Genomic DNA, 17,071 nt, shown 5'->3' with positions numbered 1-17,071 from the left:
CTACATAGTACAGCAATTTTTTCCTGACTTGCTCTTTGGAACATTAAAATTTAATTTATAAGCATTACCTCCTCCTCCCCCCCATATGTTCCGAGCCCACACTAGGGTTCAATATTGGTGAATTATTTTCACCACAAATCCCTGCAATTTACTTATGATGTATCAATGTTTTGACAGCTATTGCAACCTGACCTGCATGTCCGATTCTTTTTGTCCGTTTATGTTTGAACAGGGTCCTGCGTGTCCCCAAGTGTTACCTTACATTCTAAAACTGAATAAAAATTCATTTAAAAAAATAAATAAAAAAAATTAACCTTTTAATAAAATTTAATAAAGAATGTATCCATTAAAAACACAAAACATATGCAGCTAAACTAGAATGTCACTACCAGTCAAAATATGTAAGTGATTATAAAAAGCTGACAGATGGTATAATGGCATTCATAGGTACAGAGAGTATTAGTGGATCTCGGGTGAACCCTATCAAAGCCAGCAACGATAAACCCAAAGGTCAACTGATATGATAACCAAATATGTATTTAACTAAGGAGTCGTATGGTACATCATAGGATATCGGGGACAGTTAAGGTGTAATTAAGATGAGTTAAATCATAAGTTACGATCACCCTCAATGTGAAGAGAGGGAATAGATTATAAATAAAAATAACCTCAATTGTTTACAAAGTTCTGAGTACTGCGTAAGAATATGTGGATGAGCTGTGATTGTCACTGTGGGTAGGGCTATGTGCACAGGTACCAGATGACTGGAATATCTTGGAGGGTACAAACAGTATAGGGCAAGATAGTGCTAAGCTTATATTCGTCGTGAGTGTAGGATTAATCATAGCACTATAAATATATAGATTCTCCCAAATTGAGGATATAAAGGCAAGAAGGAGCACTTTTTATAATGAAAGTGACCGTAGTGGTAATTAAAGCCAGGGTGTACTTTATTATCACTAAGTTATAGAAAAAGCGTGCTCCAGATCATAATCATATCTTTACATCTGCTAGTGATAGCCAGGAGAGAACAGCAGAAATGCAACAATGACACTCTAGAATTTCTAATTCACTGCCTGCCATTTATTAATATTACATTATCAATTGCCTTACTATATATACCAGGCTCATGGAGAAAAAGCTGAACAGATTCATGCTATGGAAAATGATATTCTGCAGTATATAAATCTCCACTAGTATTTGTGGTGATAGTATTGCTACAAGGGGCAGGATCAAATAAGACTAGTGTAATGCTAGTGTCACTAGGACACTGCCCACCAAATCTAAATTGTAGAATGAAGGGAGATAATGTAAAAATTGATATTTAGAATACTTAAAATAGATGTAGCTGTCTTAGTCTATAAATCGTAAGTTGTCAGGATCTAGGAGTTAATACGATCTAATGCACAGCAAAGTCCTAGTCCCCGTTATTATTGGAGAGTAGAAAGATAGTTGTACTGACACCCAAAGTTAATAGCGGTATTGTGCTAGTGTCTAAGACACTACCTGCATTTAGTGTTGTATGTACTGGCATAACCGGTCCGCTTATAAAGCAGACTAATTAGCACGTGTTGACCTGAATAATATAGGACAACCGTTGCATTTACGATATAAACTAAGTGGTAAATGATAACCTAAATAGTGTGATTAAAAACTGGTTCCAGGGATGGACACAGCTATACTTGTGCCCAAAGGAGTGCAACTGTTTTGACGTTGCTTTACACTACATTAGTCTCTAGAATCAATCATTCCCAAAAGTGATTAACTAGATGGTTGCAACAAAAGGTCAATAAATTAAATAGCGGTATTACGCTAGTGTCTCTAAGACACTGCCCGCTTGCTGGATAGAATATGCTTAGACACTTGGTCCACTTAAACTATCGGAGTAATAGCTGCATAAGAAAGATTTGCTAGTAAAAAACGAGAATCCCCTGATTCTCTCTCTCCCCCTAACATGTTTTGCCGTTAGGCTTTATCAAAGACGGAGCAGCCACCTTGTCAGCTATTTATAGGATGTAAGATGGCAGACATCACACAATACTAGTAACCTTACTGGTGACAAAAAAAGGGCGTGTATAAGAGCCAAGGTCTCATTGGTTATCACATGGGGGTCTGGAGAATTTACATCTTCCAAACTGCGAAAATGGCATTGGTTGTCCCTATAATGGAGTAATTATATTCCACAATGAAATAAAAATAAAATGGGATAAGCCTTTACACAGGAAAAAATACAAACATCGATATGCCAATCAGTAAAGATATTGACATTTGGTATATTGAATGAAACAAATAGATATGAGACAGTGTGCTGTAAAGTTACGGAAAGTGACTGGTATAATCAAATGAAAATTCATAAGGAGTATAAGAAATAAAGACATGGTCTACTTCTGTTGATGGTAAAAAACAAAAACAAACTCATGAATGGTATAATCGGGAGAAAGGAGATATTAACAGTTGAAGTATATAAATAGAGCAATGTTGCAATACTGGTGTGGTGGAAGTATGTGTCTGGATGCAGAGCTGAAAAGGATTCATGTCGAACTGCAAATATAGCAAGAGTTACACTAGATCACTTTCACCCTCAACATAAGGAGTCACACAACGTAGACATGTCTAATTAAATACATAGTGATCTAGAATAGAGGGGTGTGTCTACAATGCGTTAAAAAAATCCTAGAACGAGTGACATCACAAGAGCAGCCTTAACGAAACCCAGAAGCAAATATTGAACTATTAAAAAAAAGAAAGTGGCTGGAGATCAAGTTCTTCTCCAAAGTAGTAGGAGACTCAAAGTGTGGATGGAATATATTATAATGTAATTGGTGAGCAGCAATGCTAAAGTGAGGTGTGTGTTCGGTAGGACTGTAGTAGATAAAGGACATTGTGACAACACAGAAAGGGCCACAAAGGTGAGTGGCAGAGGTACAATCTATACTAATGTGAAAAGAATGACAAAATGTAAACTGTGTGAAACGCAAGTGACAAGTAGATGGCGATTGTAAATGTTAACAAAAAAGTAAAATAGAGCAATTGTTGCTCCTAAATAAAGAAAACATGGCCTGTTGGGGATACTTTAGGACCACGGTTGGGAAGAAGAAAAAAAAAAAAGTTTAACTACCAAAGGAAATTAAATATATCATAAATTAACAAAACAAGTCCTAACAGCAACAGCTGGCTCAATTGACGTTTGTTGCGTTTTGCTTTTTTTTTTTACTTACTAAAAACTAGGCGACGGGACACTGAACCCAAATTTTTTCCTTTCGTGATTCAGATAGAGCATGCAAATTTAAGCAACTTTCTAATTTACTCCTATTATCACTGTCTTCGCTCTCTTGCCATCTTTATTTGAAGAAGGCATCTAAGCTATTTTTTTTATTTAGTTCAGAACGATGGACAGCATGTTTAGTGGTCGGTTAAATTAATCCACCAATCAGCAAGAACAAGCCAGGTTGTTCATCAAAAAAGGGCCGGCATCTAAAGTTACATTCTTGCTTTTGAAATAATGAGAGAATTAATAAAATTTTATAACCGGAGCATGCTCTATCTGAATCACGAAAGAACAAAAATTTGGGCTGTGTCCCTTTAGAGACATTAAACACTTTGAGATGGTAATATAAAAAGATAAATTGTATATATATATATATATATATATATATATATATATATATATATATATATATATATATATATATATATATATATATATATATATATATATATATATCCAATCTACAATATATTTTTATTTATTTTTTCCTCTTTGCCTGTAATTCCATTCTGAAATTGTGAGCTTTTCAGTTCCTGTTAGAAATGGAAGTGCAGAACACTTAAAATCCAGCACAACCATTGGCTGCACACTCTAGTGACCTATTTATAACTGCCCCTAATTGGCCACAGCAGAGAAGGTAACACAAGTTACAACATGGCAGCTCCCAGTGTTTTATAGACACTAAAACTTTACTTATTTTGTCACTTTTTAAACAGCTAATGAAACTTTAAATAATACATCTACATGTTAGTCATGGACTAATCTTTTCTTTGAATGCATCATTCTATCTAGCATGTATTTAGTGTTTAATGTCCCTTTAAGGACATGCTACTCAGAAATCAGTTACAAAATAACTTTATAGATTGGTTACTACTCACCATGCCGTTATGCCCTTGTGTCTGCAGCTCCATTCAGAGCTGTTGTAAGTTTAACCCTTTACATGTGCTACTGGGTGGTCACCACAGTTACATGTTGGGCACCCTATCAACACTTATTCATGCATTTTGACCAAGTGATGCACATTTAGAGATCAGGGATGTTGCTGACTTTTTGATAGTTGATTGCACTTTGTTTTAGCTCACATAAAATGGAGCTGAAGCTTTATATATTTCTGCAGCTTAAGAGCTTAAAGGGACACGAAACCGCCAACATTTATTTCATAAGTCAGAACATACAATTAAAAAAAATACATTTTTTACAACTGTCTAAAAATGAAATGCTCTATATGAAGCATGTTATTTTGAATTCTTTATCCCTTTAAAAGTTGCATAAATATTTAGAGGGAAAAAAAAAAAAAAAAAAAAAGGATACAGCTCCTGGTAAGGCTTGACAATAAGATAATGTCTCAAGACCTGTAAATATGTACTGCTTCTGTCACAAGGTACAAGCTCCAATATGGCGCACCCAATATAAATAGCATAGTGAGAAGCAAACAGCACTTTAAGGTCCCTTTAATATGTTTTGACAAAAGATCCCTTGTGAAATAAAAGAATTTTCATACTTGCAGAAATCCAAGCCAATCTTTCCCCTCTCCATCATGTCAACAAGACGACCAGGAGTAGCAACAAGTAAATGACAGCCACGTTCTAAATCACGAATCTGCTGACCAATATCAGCTCCACCATATACAACACACGGCCTAACTCTTGACCTGTAAGCAAACTTAAAAACAAAAAATAATAATTATATAATACATACATGCTTGCATACATATATGTATGTATTTAATAGGTAAAAAAATTGCTACCTTTCTAGCCTCTTCATAAATCTGTACGGCCAGTTCTCTGGTTGGAGCCAAAACAAGGGAAAATGGAAATTGCTTGCGTCTACCATACCTTCCATTATCCTGCAATAAAAAAAAAAAAAAAAAAAAAAGAACCATTAATACATCAAGTAAACATACGCCCATATCCAAACTGGTATATAACTTTTAAATACCTTTAAGTGCTTAAGTGCCTCACCAGGACCTTCGGCATAGATTTGACTTAAAATTGGCAAAAGAAATGCTGCTGTCTTCCCAGAACCTACAAAAAGACAAGTAGTAATGGTCTTATGATGAGAGAGAAAGGGGAAAAAAAACACCAAAAAAAACCCCCACAAAAACACATACCTGTCTGAGCACATGCCATCAGATCTCTCTTATCAATGATGATAGGAATTGCATGTTTTTGAACTGGAGTAGGTCGAGTGTAACGAGTTAGCTGAATGTTCCCCATAATGATCTCCCCCATAGTAACATCTTGGAACTGAAAAGACAAGTTATTTAAAAACAGCACCCTTTGATATAACCACCACAAACCCTCAAGTGTTTTTCTGTAAAGGCAACAGATCTTTAAAGCTTGGAGCTTAAGACAGTATAACAAATATTAAGTCAAGCAAGAGAAAAGCAATAGATTCCATACTATCTCACATTGCGCAATAATGCAAACTTCATAATATGGTTTTAAAGGAACTTATTTGTATTCTTAGTGCTGTGTAAATAAGGGGTGACAGACTTGGGGGGGGGGGGGAGGTTGGTTGGTACACAGGAAGTAAACAGCTTCTTCAAAGTGTATTACTTATTTTTGTCTTAAATATATAGCATTAGCTATAAGTATATGAAAGTTGAAGCGCTCTAGGATTTCTTCCACTTTCTACTAATGTTCGTTAGCTGATAGACAAATACAACATCTCCACTTGTGGAGAGATGTGTCTCGGCAAGCCAGTTCTGCTCTTTGAAATATGCATGCTCCTGTTCAAATACTTTTCAAAACACAGTTTAAAAGATATGCCAAGTAAATTATTGGCAGCTATTATCGACACTTCTGCTATATACACAATCATTTTAAAAAGGAAGAATATATCAGATGCATCATTAATGAGACAAAATTAACAACCATTTTAAGATGGATTGTTTCAGTTTTAAAATACTTACACATTCAATATGTGGAGGACAGTTATTGCCTGTTGCTTCAACAGGAATGTCATCATATTTTTCAAAGTTAATGCCTGTATTACCTCCAGAAAAGAGCTCTCTGTGGGGAGAAGGAAATTAGTTTGTAATGTAGTAAAGTAAGTAAAAAATAAGGGTCACATAAAAATATTTGATACTTACTGTTCTACACGATCATTTGGGGCAAGAGGTTTAGACCAGTCATCTTCATCATTTTTCTCATCTGACCAACGGCTGTTACCACCAAATCTACCAAAGCCACCTCTGTCCCCCCCACGACTGCCAGTACTATCAAAACCATCCGCACGACGGTCATCAGATCTAAACAGGCAAGAAGCAAAATAGGTTAAGACATGGAGTTGACTTCTGAGGGCATCAAGTTAAAGCTCTCTCTGAAAGTAAAACGTTTTAGAATAAAATTAAAAAATGGAGTATGACACCTAAAAAAGTTTACACAGTTCCTGCATACAAAAAAAATATCCCCTTACCACTGCAGACCAACCCTGTGGTATACTGAGCTCTTACCTGAGTACATTAGGTGGTTTACCAGATTATGCAGTTGTGGCCAAGGTGCAAGAACAGCACACCAGGACTACCCTCAGGTTTATATGCAGAGGAAAGGGATTTCACCTTACTTGCGTGCACAAAACAAGTTGTTTAAACAACCAAATCATGAAGAAAAAAAATAAATACTAAAGAAACTTACAATTTTATTTAGGCATCTAAAAAAAAAAATAATTCTGAAGAAAATTAGAAGAAAAAAAAAAAAAAAGCCTTAACAAAACAATGCAGAGTAGTTTAATAGTGCTTGAGTATTTAGGATGCATTAGGCCCATTTGACTTGTTTAATTTAATGACTAGTAATGTTAAAAGAACATTTCTTACCTTCTGGATGTACTTCCTCTATCATTAAATAAACCTGATTTCCCACGGTCATTACGAGAACCAAAGCTGCTGTATGCATCTTTGTCCCTGCCTGAATTCCAACCAGAGTTCTCTCTGTCATAGGAAGCTAAGGAATAAGGAAGTACCAGCTGTTATATTTAATATTTTGTACAATAAAAAAAAAAAAAACATTAAAATCACTGCAACTAAACTTGCAGATTTTAAATGGTCTCATACAAAAAGGTAATAAACATCCACGTTTTATTGTGTTTATTTACTTGAATTAAACCACAAAGCCAATATATATATATACCCTCTTTAAATGTAGGGCACTATCAAACCATCTAGGTCCATATACATAAGGCTTCAACTAATCTTAAAAAGGAACAGTGTACTGTAGAAATTTATTAAAGGTGGAAACAAATTTTAATCACTTATACCAGGTGCAGAGTATAAAATGCATGAGGAAAAGCTCATTTATGCACATTTTTGTAAATTGAAGTGCCGTGTTTGTATTTAGACAAAACCCAACAAATGGGCTTTGTAGAGACATCAGATCCCCTGATTATAACTTTCTATACACATACTATACTTACATTTGAAATTCCTCAAATAATTTTAAAAAGGCATTTTTTTTTTTTGTTTGAGAGCTGTTGATCTTGCTAGGCAGAGTTATGGATATGAACAAGAGAAATACAGTGCAATTATGATTATTCTTTATTTATAAAGCGCCAACAGATTCCACAGCGCTGCCCATGGGTACAAGGATAACAGTACAATGGAGAAACAATACGACAACATTTTACAGAAAAAAAAAAAAAAAAAAAAAAAAAAAAAAACAGGGGGAATTGAGGGCCCTATTCCCGTGGGAACTTACAATCTAGATAAAAATGTTCAAAAATAAGCCCCAAAGGACTAGGATTTCTCTCCATGTAATTGTGTTTTTGATCAGGTCCTTAAAGACAACTGAAAATTAACATTTTTATTTCTTTCCTATCCCCATTGGCAATGTGTTTTCTCTGCTATGTTAAGTATTGGCTATAGAAAAAACATAATTTATGCTTACCTGATAAATTTATTTCTCTTGTGGTGTATCTGGTCCACGGATCATCCATTACTTGTGGGATATTCTCCTTCCCAACAGGAAGTTGCAAGCGGATCACCCACAGCAGAGCTGCTATATAGCTCCTCCCCTAACTGCCATATCCAGTCATTCGACCGAAACAAGCCGAGAAAGGAGAAACCATAGGGTGCAGTGGTGACTAGTTTAAATTAAAATTTAGACCTGCCTTAAAAAGACAGGGCGGGTCGTGGACTGGATACACCACAAGAGAAATAAATTAATCAGGTAAGCAAATTATGTTCTCTTGTAAGGTGTATCCAGTCCACGGATCATCCATTACTTGTGGGATACCAATACCGAAGCTAAAGTACACGGATGAAGGGAGGGACAAGGCAGGCTTAAATGGAAGGAATCACTGCCTGTAGAACCTTTCTCCAAAAAATAGCCTCCGAAGAAGCAAAAGTATCAAATTTGTAAAATTTTGAAAAGGTATGAAGCGAAGACCAAGTCGCCGCCTTGCAAATCTGTTCAACAGAAGCCTCATTTTTAAAATGCCCAGGTGGAAGCCACAGCTCTAGTAGAATGAGCTGTAATCCTTTCAGGGGGCTGCTGTCCAGCAGTCTCATAGGCTAAGCGTATTACATCAAAAACAGAACTTTCCAAGATAAAAAGTTTGATATCAATGGAATGAAGGGGTTCAAACGGAACCCCTTGAAGAACTTTAAGAACCAAGTTTAAGCTCCATGGGGGAGCAACAGGTTTAAACACAGGCTTAATTCTAACCAAAGCCTGACAAAGAATAGACAGAGCAGAAATCTGTCCCTTCAAAGAACTAGCTGATAATCCTTTTTCCAAACCCTCATGGAGAAAGGACAACATCCTAGGAATCCTAACCTTACTCCATGAGTAATTCTTGGATTCACAGCAATAAAGGTATTTACGCCATATCTTATGGTAGATTTTCCTGGTGACAGGCTTTCGTGCCTGTATAAGGGTTTCAATGAGTGACTCTGAGAAGCCACGCTTTGATAAAATCAAGCGTTCAATCTCCACGCAGTCAGAGATTAGATTCGGATGATTGAAAGGACCTTGTAGTAGAAGGTCTTGTCTCAGAGGCAGGGTCCATGGTGGAAAGGATGACATGTCCACTAGGTCTGCATACCAGGTCCTGCGTGGCCACGCAGGCGCTATCAAGATCACCGATGCTCTCTCCTGTTTGATTTTGGCAATCAGTCGAGGGAGCAGAGGAAACGGTGGAAACACATAAGCCAGGTTGAAGAACCAAGGCGCTGCTAGAGCATCTATCAGTGCCGCTTCTGGGTCCCTGGACCCGTAACAAGGAAGCTTGGCGTTCTGGCGAGACGCCATGAGATCAAGTTCTGGTTTGCCCCAACGATGAACCAATTGAGCAAACACCTCCGGATGGAGTTCCCACTCCCCCGGATGAAAAGTCTGACAACTTAGAAAATCCGCCTCCCAGTTCTCTACACCTGGGATATGGATTGCTGATAGGTGGCAAGAGTGAGTCTCTGCCCAGCGAATTATCTTGGAGACTTCTAACATCGCTAGGGAACTCCTGGTTCCCCCTTGATGGTTGATTTAAGCCACAGTTGTGATGTTGTCCGACTGAAATCTGATGAACCTCAGGGTTGTAACGGAGGCCAACCTAGAAGAGCATTGAATATTGCTCTTAACTCCAGAATATTTATTGGGAGGAGTTTCTCCTCCTGAGTCCACGATCCCTGAGCCTTCAGGGAATTCCAGACTGCACCCCAACCTAGAAGGTTGGCATCTGTTACAATTGTCCAATCTGGCCTGCGAAAGGTCATACCTTTGGACAGATGGATCCGAGATAGCCACCAGAGAAGAGAATCTCTGGTCTTTTGATCCAGATTTAGCAGAGGGGACAAATCCGTGTAATCCACTTTCCACTGACTGAGCATGTATAGTTGCAGCGGTCTGAGATGTAGGCGCGCAAATGGCACTATGTCCATCGCCGCTACCATCAAGCCGATTACTTCCATACATTGAGCCACTGAAGGGCGCGGAATAGAATGAAGAACACGGAAAGATTTTAGAAGCTTTGATAACCTGGATTCTGTCAGGTAAATCTTCATTTTTACAGAATCTATCAGAGTCCCTAGGAAGGAGACTCTTGTTAGTGGAGATAGAGAACTCTTTTCCTCGTTCACCTTCCACCCATGTGACCCGAGAAATGCCAGAACTATGTCCGTATGTGACTTGGCAATCTGAAAGCTTGACGCCTGTATCAGGATGTCGTCCAGATAAGGGGCCACTGATATACCTTGCGGTCTTAGGACCGCCAGAAGCGATCCCAGAACTTTTGTAAAGATTTTTGGAGCTGTAGCTAACCCGAAGGGAAGAGCCACAAATTGGTAATGCCTGTCCAGAAAGGCAAACCTTAGGAACCGATGATGATGATCTTTGTGAATCGGTATGTGAAGGTAAGCATCCTTCAAATCCACTGTGGTCATGTACTGACCCTCCTGGATCATAGGTAGGATGGTCCGAATAGTTTCCATTTTGAACGATGGAACTCTGAGGAATTTGTTTAGATCCAAAATGGGTCTGAAGGTTCCCTCTTTTTTGGGAACCACAAACAGATTTGAATAAAAACCCTGTCCCTGTTCCGACTGTGGAACTGGACAGATCACTCCCATAACTAGGAGGTCTTGCACACAGCGTAAGAATGCCTCTTTCTTTATCTGGTTTACAGATAATCTCGAAAGGTGAAATCTCCCTTGAGGAGGGGAAGCTTTGAAGTCCAGAAGATATCCCCGAGATATGATCTCCAACGCCCAGGGATCCTGAACATCTCTTGCCCAAGCCTGGGCGAAGAGAGAAAGTCTGCCCCCTACTAGATCCGTTACCGGATAGGGGGCCGTTCCTTCATGCTGTTTTAGAGGCAGCAGCAGGCTTTCTGGTCTGCTTGCCTTTGTTCCAGGACTGGTTAGGTTTCCAGCCCGGCTTGGATTGAGCAAAAGTTCCCTCTTGTCTTGTAGTAGAGGAAGTTGATGCTGCACCTGCCTTGAAGTTTTGAAAGGTACGAAAATTAGACTGTTTGGCCTTTGATTTGGCCCTGTCTTGAGGAAGGGTATGACCCTTACCTCCAGTAATGTCAACATTCCCTTCAAGGGCCTGGTTTGAAGGAAATTATTGCTAAGTAATTTAGACTTTGAAGTCACGTCAGCTGACCAAGATTTAAGCCATAGCGCCCTACGCGCCTGGATGGCGAATCCAGAATTCTTAGCCGTTAGTTTAGTCAAATGAACAATGGCATCAGAAACAAAAGAATTAGCTAGCTTAAGTGTTCTAAGCTTGTCAAGTATTTCAGTCAATTAAGTAGCTGTCTGAAAGGCCTCTTCCAGAGACTCAAACCAGAACTCCGCAGCAGAGACAGGCGCAATGCATGCAAGGGGCTGCAGGATAAAACCTTGTTGAATTAACATTTTCTTAAGGTAACCTAATTTTTTTTCCATTGGATCTGAAAAAGCACAACTGTCCTCGACAGGGATAGTGGTACGCTTTGCTAAAATGCAAACTGCTCCCTCCACCTTAGGGACCGTCTGCCATAAGTCCTGTGTGGTGGCGTCTATTGGAAACATTTTTCTAAAAATAGGAGGGGGGGGAAAACGGCACACCGGGTCTATCCCACTCCTTAATAATTTCTGTAAACCTTTTAGGTATTGGAAAAACCATCAGTACACACCAGCACTGCATAGTATTTATCCAGTCTAGTATTTATCCAGCGCTCTGTATTACGTCTAACCCCAGAGCCATCGCGCTTTCCTCTAAATTCAGGCAGTCTGGCTAATACCGCTGACAGGGTATTATCCATGATTGCCGCCATGTCCTGCAAAGTAATCGCTATGGGCGTCTTTGATGTACTTGGCGCCATTTTAGCGTGAGTCCCTTGAGCGGGAGTCAAAGTCACACAGCTCGACGCGTTTCGCTCTTATCAGAGCTCTGAAAAGAGCGAAACGCGTCGAGCTGTGTGACTTTATGAACTTACATTTACAATATATCTGAATATACAGATTAATAAATAAACCCGGGTTATTCAATTTTACATTTCTATCCCATCAACTACTTGGGGAATAGCTAAGGATCTCCACAATCAACTGCGTGCATAAGCACTAAGTGCAGTTGTTTTTCTCACTAAGGAATACAAAGTGCCAGTATACGGAACAGCGATCTAACTGCCATTACAAGACGACCTCCCACGGAGGAGTGTGACGTCAGACGCCGAAGACAAACTACGGAGCGAGAGAACATCTCGGAGAAACAGTAAGCGGCCAAAATAGTGCTGTCTAACATAACAGTAAAAACTGTAAGTAAAACTTACCTGATACAAACTGGGACATTTTGAATTGAAAAGGTGAATGTACAATAATTCTTATCTTTCTGGAGTTCATAACAAGCAATTTGGTTTACCGCGTGCATAGCACCAAGAGCGGCATATGAACTTTTAACTGTTTTAAACCCTAACTGCTTTTAAATCATATACTGAAAAAGCTCCAAGCAAAAGTGTCTAACATTGCTCTCAACAAATATACAGTTACGTCTTTACCTATTTTACCGCGTGCATAGCACTAAGAGCGGTACGAAGTAAATTATAAGCAGTAAACTATTACTCCAACTGCTTTGAGTTTAACAATCTGTATATAAAAATAGGAGCCATTCCAAGCCATATAGACATTTGGAGTTCTCTTCCTTTTGGGATCTTAGAACGGACTTTCTGCCAATTTTAACTTGTGTTCATTTTTAGTTACGTGCATTAGTTTTGAATTCACAGGGTCACTATATGTTTATCTGAATACATAAATCTGGGAGACGTCCCAGAGATACATTGACAAAAAGTGGTAATTACCATGTATGAGGAATATGTTTTTAGCAATACATTTTAAATAAATTTTATGTTAATTCTATCTCACTATCTAAAGACAGTTATTGTTTTAAATTGTTTTTTTTATATGCGTTTATATATAATTTCATGTATTTAGCTATATAGCACCTACATAATATTAATTTTCAATATAATCTCTAGTTGATTGTACACAATAAGAAATCTACAATAGTAACTACACAAAATTATTTTCACTAAAAATCTTTCACATAGAAAATCTCCATAATTGGCACTCTTATGGATTAGAGACACATCTCCTTTGAATCACTTAGGCTCAATAGGCAACACGCCGTCACTTACATAAAAAACTAGGCACTTTTTGCTAATCTTTTTTTCAATACACCTATAAATAGCAGTATAATATTTGAAAAGGTACTACCTATAAATGGTTTATTTTTTTCCTGCATACGCGGTTATATTCACATAATTAAGTTTCATAACTTTTTCTTTGCACTTATATACACCGGTCAAATTGGTGTCAGTAAACATTTGTATTATTGAGTAATATATTGGAAAATTCTGTAACCTATAAATCTAAACCATATCCCTTAAGTGTATCACGCCCCTATATCCATACAAATTTCTCTAAGTATTCACATATATATAAGCTGGAAGGAGCTTATATTTATAGGGAGTTTGGGATTTGACAGCTCCAGCGCACTATTCACTCCCAACCAAATATATGTAACAAGTTAGCAGAGCATTGCACCCACTTGCAAATGGATGATTAACCCCTTAATACAAAAAAACGTTAACAAAATGAAAAATATGTTTTTAAACAGTCACAATAACTTCCACAGCTCCACTGTGGCTTTACCTTCCTCAATGCACGACTTTTGAAGCCTTTTGAGCCCTTCAGAGATGTCCTATAGCATGCAGGGGACTGCTGAGGGAAGCTGAATGTGTCTGTAATTTAAACTGCGCAAAAAAGCGCTAAAATAGGCCCCTCCGACTCATATTACAACAGTGGAAAGCCTCAGGAAACTGTTTCTAGGCAAAAATCAAGCCAGCCATGTGGAAAAAACTAGGCCCCAATAAGTTTTATCACCAAAGCATATATAAAAACGATTTAACATGCCAGCAAACGTTTTATATTGCACATTAATCAGAGTATATACCTCTGATAGCAAGCCTGATACTAGTCGCTATTAAATCACTGTACTTAGGCTTAACTTACATTAATTCGGTATCAGCAGCATTTTCTAGCAATTCCATCCCTAGAAAAACTTAAAACTGCACATACCTTATTGCAGGATACCCTGCACGCCATTCTCCCTCTGAAGTTACCTCACTCCTCAGACATATGTGAGAACAGCAGTGGATCTTAGTTACTTCTGCTAAGATCATAGAAAACCGCAGGCAGATTCTTCTTCTAAATGCTGCCTGAGATAAAATAGTACAACTCTGGTACCATTTAAAAACAATAAACTTTTGATTGAAGAAAAAACTAACTATATTACACCACTTTCCTCTTACTACCTCCAGCTATGTTGAGAGTTGCAAGAGAATGACTGGATATGGCAGTTAGGGGAGGAGCTATATAGCAGCTCTGCTGTGGGTGATCCTCTTGCAACTTCCTGTTGGGAAGGAGAATATCCCACAAGTAATGGATGATCCGTGGACTGGATACACCTTACAAGAGAAATTAAGTTAAGTACTGACATTCTCAGTTAAGATGGAACAAGCAGCACTATTTAAAATGCAAAAATAAAGGAACTACTTGCAAACAATTTAATACACTCCAGCAGCTATAATGGATAATTGGGACTACATTAAAGTAGAGAACATTTTACAGAACACTTTCTCCCTGTCCATTTAGCATTCAAAAAATGTTTTATAGTAGTTCAAAATGGATTATTGTCTTCCATCAGGAGAACCAGTAGTTTAAGGACTAACCCTACAAACCTTCCATAAAAAGGCATACCTGGATCCTATAACTGTTGTAAGAATTTACAACCAAGATGCCAAGCACACAAAGGCTCCAATGAGGGCCAAAACACAGTGTATACTTTCTTACATACTACACATTTCAACATTAATGAGTGCATGCCGATTTCTGATATCCATTAGATACCAGGCTATTTTTTTTGTTTAAACAAAGGAGTCTATACCTCTATCATTGCGACCAGTTCCTCTAGTGCCGAAGCCACGATCATATCCATTCACTCTGTCATCTTGAGTCCCATTCACGTAGCCATTACCAGGACGGCTAGAGTCCCAATTGGAATCTAACAACAAAAATATATTTTATATATTTAAAAAAAAAAATAAAAAATCTAAACATTACTAGATGTGCTCACAGAAGGAATCCATACTACTCTAAAAAAGCAGGCTGAAGCAAGCATGTCACATTGCTCAATTAATGCCATGTTTATTAACCATGAAAAACATAATATTCATATTTATCAATTGACATACAATGTGGCTTGATTCACTTAATAGTATCAATATTAAGTTTCATAGAATTAAATTAACCAGTGAGAGCCCACAGTGCAATTTGCCAAAATGTCAGTACTTGCACCAACCTGTACAACAAGGTTTAAGTTTATTAAAAAAATAAAACATTATTAGTAAAGAAAAGGAAATCCCAACTTAGTCTATAAGGCCAAGTGGAGAAAGTCTCTGAACATTGCAGAGTGATAGAAATGATCATTGAGTTTTAAGTATAATTGCACTGCATTTCTCAGGCAGCAAAATGACTAGCTTATGCAGGCCAAGCTATTACACAGCCAACACACCAAGATAGGTAATCGTACCGGCTCTTTGGGACCAATCACCGTAGCCCTTATATACATCTACAGCTGGGTACTGACACGGATAACCTATGACAATAAATCTTTCAGTAAACATAGGATCACCAATGTTCCTATCAAGGCTAAGGCACGTCAAACAATACCAAAGCAAGCAAATTAATGCATACATTTATATATATATATATATATATATATATATATATATATATATATATATATATATATATATATATATATATATATATATATATATATATATATATATATATATAATGCTTCAGTAGGAGGGGAGCAAAATTGCTTAGGGGGACATAATACATTTGAAAACCAAGCAGCAAATCTCAAAAACTAGAAGCATTTTGTAATAGTCATGCTTTGGGGGAAGAAAAAAAAAATCCACATCAATAAAAAGAAATGTACACAACTACTGCTGATGGAGATAGGTCTTACACATAATGCTGTTATTCGGTAGCGGTCTGTAGATATTAAAGGAACACTAAAAGTCGAAATTATGCTTTCATGATTCAGAAACCGTACACAAAAATAAAAAGAAAATATATATTTTCTTTTTTAGATTGACTGTACCATTACACAGGAGAAAGAAAATTGAACTTTGAAATTGGTCATGGAAAAAAATTAATACATTTAGTTCAGACTTAGTGCTTTTGCACTGCCTTTATTAAAGGAACAGTTAACACCAAAATCGACAGGGAAAGATTTTTTTTAAAATTATATAGATAACTGCTTTACTACCAATTCCCCCAGCTTTGCAAATTTGGTATATTAAAGAGATACTAAACCAGATTTTTCTTCTTTTATGCTTCGGATAGAGCATGCAATTTTAAGCAAGTTTCTAATTTTTTCTAATAATTTCTTTGTTCTCTTGGTATCTTTTTTTTCTTCAAATAAAAGAAGCAGTAATGAAAGCTTTTAGGAGTCGGCCCGTTTTTAGATCAGCACCCTGGATAGAGCTTGCCGATAGGTGGCAACATTGAGCCACCATTCAGCAAGCGCTACCCAGGTGCTGAACCTAAAATGGGCCGGCTCTTAAGCATTTATTCCTGCTTTATTTTAAATAAAGATACCTAAAGTAGAAAGAAAATGTGATAATTGGAGTAAATTAGAACGTTGCTTAGCATTGCATGCTCTGAATCATAGAAGGGGAAGAAGTATATTAATATCACCATGTTGGCTGTGCAAAACTAGGGAATGGGTAATAAAAGGAGTCATCCATCTTTTTAAA

General features: G+C 37.4%; 1 protein-coding gene across 4 annotated transcripts in view; it reads right to left on the bottom strand.

Moving 5' to 3' along the window:
- DDX3X (DEAD-box helicase 3 X-linked) overlaps positions 1-17,071 on the bottom strand; it is a 43,644-nt gene that overhangs the window by 14,031 nt on the left and 12,542 nt on the right. For 2 of the 4 annotated variants that reach the window (XM_053706486.1, XM_053706485.1), the window contains exons 4-12: positions 15,832-15,897; positions 15,187-15,303; positions 7,086-7,212; positions 6,363-6,521; positions 6,183-6,282; positions 5,379-5,514; positions 5,207-5,292; positions 5,016-5,114; positions 4,770-4,930 (exon numbers count right to left, since the gene is read on the bottom strand). In XM_053706486.1, coding sequence (XP_053562461.1) covers positions 4,770-4,930; positions 5,016-5,114; positions 5,207-5,292; positions 5,379-5,514; positions 6,183-6,282; positions 6,363-6,521; positions 7,086-7,212; positions 15,187-15,303; positions 15,832-15,897 — 1,051 coding nt within the window. The remainder of the gene's footprint in view (positions 1-4,769; positions 4,931-5,015; positions 5,115-5,206; positions 5,293-5,378; positions 5,515-6,182; positions 6,283-6,362; positions 6,522-7,085; positions 7,213-15,186; positions 15,304-15,831; positions 15,898-17,071) is intronic. The other 2 variants (XM_053706488.1, XM_053706487.1) reach the window with 1 other exon arrangement.

The sequence above is a fragment of the Bombina bombina genome, chromosome 3 (assembly GCF_027579735.1).
Source record: "Bombina bombina isolate aBomBom1 chromosome 3, aBomBom1.pri, whole genome shotgun sequence".
Classification (NCBI taxonomy): Eukaryota; Metazoa; Chordata; class Amphibia; order Anura; family Bombinatoridae; genus Bombina; species Bombina bombina.
Note: the sequence above shows the minus strand (reverse complement) of the source record. Positions and strands in the feature narration are given on the sequence as shown.